This window comes from Physella acuta, unplaced genomic scaffold (assembly GCF_028476545.2).
Source record: "Physella acuta isolate Inbredline_101_S28 unplaced genomic scaffold, ASM2847654v3 ptg000331l, whole genome shotgun sequence".
In the NCBI taxonomy this organism is placed as follows: Eukaryota; Metazoa; Mollusca; class Gastropoda; family Physidae; genus Physella; species Physella acuta.
In genome coordinates this window covers 360,186-366,735 of record NW_026731850.1, presented here as the reverse complement: position 1 = coordinate 366,735, position 6,550 = coordinate 360,186, and the positions used below count along the sequence as shown (strand labels likewise).

Sequence of the window (6,550 nt, the reverse complement as noted above, 5' to 3'; positions counted from 1 at the left end):
GAAAGTTTACCGCCCCCCCGAAGATTTCAAGTGCCCCCCCGGAGAAAAAAGTCTGGAAGAAACACTGATCTAATTACCTGCTAAATTCACATGAAAAAAAAAAAAAACAACAACCCACGACTCCACGAGGACTGCTGTTTATGTTTAGATATAGAATCGTCACATTGTGTATTTTTGAAAAGCTTTTTTTTTCAGCATTTAGATCTAAAATTTTAGATGTTAAACGTTTATATATCCGAAACTCGTCTTCCACCTTCCCAGCCCACAGAAGTCCACAAAAGTTGACTTTTTGGACCCCCCACCCCTACCCCGTACAAAATGCGCGTGGTCCCCAAAAATTAATGACTCCTTTGAAAATCTAGATAATATTAATTATAGGTCTAATATTTTTTATACTCTATATTTTTTATACTCTACTCTAGATATTCTAATATAACAGCTTAAAAATATTTAGAAAGAATTAAAATTGAAAATAAATTAAATGGACTAGTAAAATAGATAGATTCGGGAGCAAAATATTTTTAAGAGGAAATTCTGTTTAATTTCTGTTTAATTTCGACTAAAAATAATGTAGCCTATCTTTTAACACGTCGGTAAACTTGTTTAAAACTAAAGAGATAGCAGCTTCAGCTAGTGAAACAGTTATAAGAAGTTATTTTCAGAGTTGCTTCCCCAGGTTGGTAATTGTTTAGCCTGACGTCACTATACTGTACGCCATATTTGTGGGACGGGCCAAATTATTGTCAACACCACTATCAAATGATTAGTGTGCTTATTTAATAAATTCCTTTATATCATAAAAGTAGGTTTTTTGAGCTATCTTGTTATAAAATATTCGAATATATCATAATAAAATATAAATCGTATCTATACCTACGTGTTTCATGCAAGCTATTTAAAATATTATTAAATGATATTCAATAAAATAACTCCAAGCGATGCATGTGAGTGAAGTGAATGTGTGAATCACTGAATGAGGAATCACTGAATGTGATGAATCAATGTAAGAAAAATTAATAAGTTCAATTCATTTTTATGAATGAGTGCAGATGAGTCACCACACCATGTTTTATAAATTAATTAAAGGGTAACCAAGACATAACAGACTCGATCTATGAGTTGAAGATAAAGATAGGCCCTACTCTTTTTTTTTTTTTACTAACTTTGACTTTACACTAAAAATACACTTGCATATTCCTTTATTCCAACAATTGAATTTTAAATTAATAGAAAAGTTAAACCTGAACCTGGTCTCTCAGTTTCTTAGAATTAGACTTAATTAAAAAAATAATTAGACATGTTTTTATTATAACAAATCTAGCAAAAATAATAGGCCGATGCTAGCCAGAAAAAGATATGCATGTGCAATAATGGAGAGAAACTACGGCGATGTTGTCGATGGTACTGCGCATGTGTGTGTTTACAATGGCAGAACCCTAGCCCTAACCCCAACCCTAACCGTATCCCTAATCCTATCCCAAATCCTAACCCTAGCCATAGGACCTGCGCATGTGCAAAACTATCTTTTTTGCCGAATAAGTGGAGACGTTGGGGAGAAAAATCTTTTTCCGAGTAGTCATTTAGAAAATAATATAGGCCAAATAATTAGCATACTAATAAGTAATTAGTTAATTAGGCTAAACATATTTTCTAACTAGGCTAAATACTAAATAGGCCTAATTATAGCCTAATTAAATTATGATTAGCTTTAGGCTAGTCTAAATTAGCTTGATAGCAATATCATAAAGAAAGCTATTAGACCTATACTTTGATTTATAATTTTTAGAAAAAGGCCAACTAATTTACTTAGATAGACCTGCTACACATGGATCTAAAGACTATACATCTATTTATTACCATTTTACTGTAAACTTTATCAATAGATTATAGATCATGGCCTATAAACTATTGTCTGTAGACCATTGAAGGCTTATGGACATAAAGACCATGCCTTCCCACCAGCCTACTAATATTTTAAAGCTTCATATAGGCCTATAGTTTTAATGTTTAAATTAACTCTCAGAGGTCAGAAGTAAAAGCATATCACTTTCACCAGTTTTCTCTCAGAAGAGTAACATTATTGTGTATTAGTTGACTTTGTTAACTTACTATTCATTTGAGAATACCACCCATGTAAAAGATCAAAGTATTTTTAGTAAGCAATCGACCTTAAATTTGTTTCACATAATAAGTAGACATATCAAGTCAGTTATCAATAATTGTTTTAAACATTTAATTTCATCTAAATAAATCTCTATTCCTAAACAATATGTAGGACTAAGCACCAGCACATTTTAATACTTTATATTCCAAGCTGTATATAATTTGCAGAAACTCCTAAGCCTAAACACAGCATAAATATTTTTAGACCATCCAGCTAAATTTAAGAGTTATATTACTTCAAATTGCCTATTATAAAGAAAATATAATTAATTAATTAATTGTTATTGATTATTTATTAAGCCAACTCATATATAGGCCCCACTATTAATTTTTCAGTAAAAAAAAACCCGTGGTTGTATCTGTCCTTGTATAATTTGCATCTTATTTTCTTGTTGAATCTTTTGCAGGAAATTACTTATGCAATATTGATGTATTTCATGTACGTGTTAAAATAAGTCAACAATGTTTTTCTTTACAGGCAATCGCAAGAAAGGGAAATATAATTTTGACTGCAATCTCTTGTGATACAGCTCTTAACTTTGCTTTTTGTACATTCACTATTTAAAAACCAAAACAATGGAGGGGAAAGGAGACACTGAAATGCGAACTGAATTACAAGAGCTTCAGATGCAAGCTAATCTGATCACTGATGAGGTAAGTTATACAAATAAATAGGTAAAGTTAATTTATATTTTAAAAAAATGTTTAAAAATACACCAACATCCTGCAGTGTTGCAAGTCAGATGAAAAAATTAAACTATTTAATAATATACCAAGTTTCTAGTGGAATCTTTTTCTGTGAAAATCACTGTCTTCCTGACATTATTTCGGGTTTAATATTACATTTAAATACATTTTATCTTTAAATTAATTGGATACCAAGGTATCTGCATATAAATGAATAGCTTAACTCTAAACATGCTTTTTAATGTACACATTTTATATCCCTAAAAAACAAACCTTAAGTCCATTTTAATTATTTTTCTATATTTCTGAATTATTTACTAAAAAACAAACTTAAAGTCCATTTTAATCATGTTTTCAATATTTCTGAATTATTAAAAAAACTGTAACTGTTGATCAGCCTGAAATGTTTGGAGCAGTTACTGTTTGTCATACAAGTATGTTGCATTTACCTTGTTGTGTCCCTTGCTTAAATCTTGGCATCCTATTGGTTTGTTTTCTAGTAACAATAAAAATGTCTATCTGCCTTACAAAGTAAATTAAAAAGGGGCTAGCTAGTATTAGAGAAAAACATGGTCAAGAGGCAGGGCACATAACTGCTAACCCATAAGTCACAACTTCAATTCAAGGGCATAGACTATAGACGGTCCTTGAGTCTAGGTCTAAAGAATATTTGACAAATTTGACATGTTCTAACAATGGTGTTTACAACACAACATAATCCCAAGCAAATGTTGGCGGGGAGGGGGGGTGGAATAAATTCTTCTTTATCTGCCCAGTGTAAAATTAAGTCTCAATGGGCACCTTACTTTAACTTGAATTACCTACAAAAAATACCAAGTCAAGAGTATTTTTGTAATAAAAATATTAACTGAGGTATAGTGGTTAGTATATAGAAAAACAATTGCCTGTTGAATTAGAGCTAACACTATTTCTTTCACTTTTCACATCTGTTGTAAGATGCACATTATTTTTAGATAAAAAAACAGTTTTATTATATGTAAAAAAAAACAGTTTTGTTATGTGTCATCTTGTTTAACTATTTTACCCAGATGTTTATCTAAGTTTATATACACGACATAAAGTGGATTTAAATGTAAAGTCGTATGTTTTGTTATCTGTCTTGTATTCTCATACTCAATATAGGGACCTCGGATGATGAAAATTAAATTACCATTTGCATAATACAACTGAATTGAATCTGTTCTTTAACACGTAGTACTATGTACACTCAACTCCCTTAAGATTTAGTTGAAGATAATGACAATGATTTGGTGTGGCTCAGATTAGTAAGATAGACCACGATCACTAATCTATCAGATAGTGAGACCCGACAACACCATATGTGTTAAATTGTGTTTTTGTCGTGGTAGAACGCAAGAGATGTATGACTCATAGATATACAGTTTATAGATCCTAGAGGATCGATACTCAGGAATTTCACAAAGACAGCGCACAACTCCCTAGATTATGATGGTCTTCCCCTGCATTCCCGTTTTATACCTTCTCATAGCCAGCTTGTAACGTCTCTATTTCAAGGGAATTAATTAGAACCAGTAATAGAAAATCAAAGAGATAAGAAACGGGTTGTGTGGGGGAGGGTAGGGGAGCTTGTTTTCTTTTAAAAACCCCGAGAAAATTTGCCAGAGAATATTATCAAAATATATTAGTGTTTTTTTTTTTTTTTTTAAATCTCTGAGCAGAAGACGATAATTAAGTTTATATCCACTGTAGACTTGCTAAGGCTTCGATGCAACGTTAGATATCCATTTTTTTTCTCCCACTATTTTAAGTCCTGATGTGATACATTGATTAGCACTGGCCAGCCCGTAGTTCACATAGTCGTAACAAATCTCCTAGGACTTGGTCGACTCGCCGACATATTATAAGCCATCGAGGGGTTGTTGTGTAGTTAACACGAGAAGGGCCGATTTGTGGAATTCTTATATCATGTTATTGTACCTTCCTTTTAGAAGAAAACGTTTTAGTAGAAGTCTTTTATGTACTTTAATATCCCTTGAAAATATATTTTATCAAAGATAAGATTCGCTTGGGGAAAAATAAGACAGAGCCTTGTTGTTTTGACATGACACCGATGTTATCAAAAGACGAGCAACGTCAAAGGCTTACCTGCACAACTAGCCGCCTAGTTAGAGGTTTATGATGAGCACTACGCATGATGTTTGACCATTGTTTGGCGTTCGTCTCATGAGGGAAAAGATGGAGGGAAATTACCTGTTGGATAACAGAACAAATCTGAGCAAATATTCACATTTCCACTTAAAATTTGACATCAAATCCGTCCAGTGACACTAATTGGAAATTAGTTAATAAACTTGATTGACAGCACGTTACAGCGTCATGTATTGGTCGTTTAACTGTAGCGACTAGATACTGCAACGGCTCTGTAGAACTACTATAACTCGGGTAGTAATTAGAACTCTAAAAGAGCATGTCGGAACGCGTTGTTCAGAAGATCTATGTCTAGCTAAGCAATACAGAATCTTATTATGTCTAATCAGGAAAGAAGCATTTTATTCTGTCTAGTTAGGAAATTCGACATCTTATTTTGAATATGTTATATTAGCGAACCCGAGTGCAAAGAAATGAAACAAATTGGAATCCAGACGTTGGCCTCACCCCACTTTGTCAAACGGTGCCTGCAAGTTTTTGCGTACACGATTTCTTTATCTAATGGAGATGTGTTTTTTTTTTTTACTTGGACATATTTGTATGTCGTGTGTTGCCGTTCAATATTTAATAAGATTCGTTACAGAGATTACACAGCTGTAGTGTTCAGTATACTTTATGGCGGATATTTCAGTGGGAGAATAATTAATACTTTGGTGGAGTTGTTTAAGGGCTTTTGAGGGATATACCACATATTCCATTTATGACCCGTGGGGGGGGGGGGGGTCCTTGAAACTTTACTTATATAAGGACAGTCCACCAGAAACGCCTAAAATACTCAATTTTTGACGAGGAAATTTCTTGTGAGTTGTGACGTGAACTAATTTGTCAATGGTCACTTTTCCACCCACACCCCTCACCTATATCCGCAGTTTATAACCAACTGCAGTCCTTTATTTATTGTTGGCAAGCTCCACTGGTTAAATGTTACAACAAGCTCCAGTAACTACATTAACTAGGATGGCCACTGATTTCCCTTTTATCTGTCTGACAAAGCTTGCGGCATCCCTGTGATTGGGCGATTGTAGTTAATCATCATGGCATGGACGCAATCCTGTCTCGTAGGTAAAGGGAAATAACCCAGACCGAACACTTTATTTAACACGGCCAATGTGTGCAGTCGTGTAAAGTGTAATTATTTAATTTTGATCTTCCCTTTTTTGTAGCCACTTTTCTCAACATGCGTCCTGATGCTCACATAACTTAAAGCATCTAGTTGAAAATATGCAATGAAATTATTTTTAAAATCTCAAAGCATTATGAATTAAGTTAAAAGTATACAGCATGCGGTAAAACAAACCAATATAATTAAAATATGTTAAATAATTAATCTTCAAAGAAGAAAAAACCAAAAAAATAATTTAGCTTACCCATCAGATTATATGGAATTCCTTGTTGCGCCTTTTCAGTCTCGGTAACATTTTTTTTTAAAAGGAAAAAGCCAAAAAAAAAAAATCTTGAAAGCAAATTAATCTCACTGTCTTTGAGACACTGTAATCACATCACGTGTATT

At 33.1% G+C, this 6,550-nt stretch overlaps 1 protein-coding gene across 2 annotated transcripts in view; it reads left to right on the top strand.

Moving 5' to 3' along the window:
* Nucleotides 1–697: 697 nt before the first annotated feature.
* The window catches only part of LOC131940790 (synaptosomal-associated protein 25), a 71,928-nt gene continuing 66,075 nt past the window's right edge, over nucleotides 698–6,550 (top strand). For both annotated transcript variants that reach the window (XM_059299608.1, XM_059299609.1), the window contains exons 1-2: nucleotides 698–802; nucleotides 2,642–2,817. In XM_059299608.1, coding sequence (XP_059155591.1) covers nucleotides 2,740–2,817 — 78 coding nt within the window. In that variant the 5' untranslated portion in view covers nucleotides 698–802; nucleotides 2,642–2,739. The remainder of the gene's footprint in view (nucleotides 803–2,641; nucleotides 2,818–6,550) is intronic.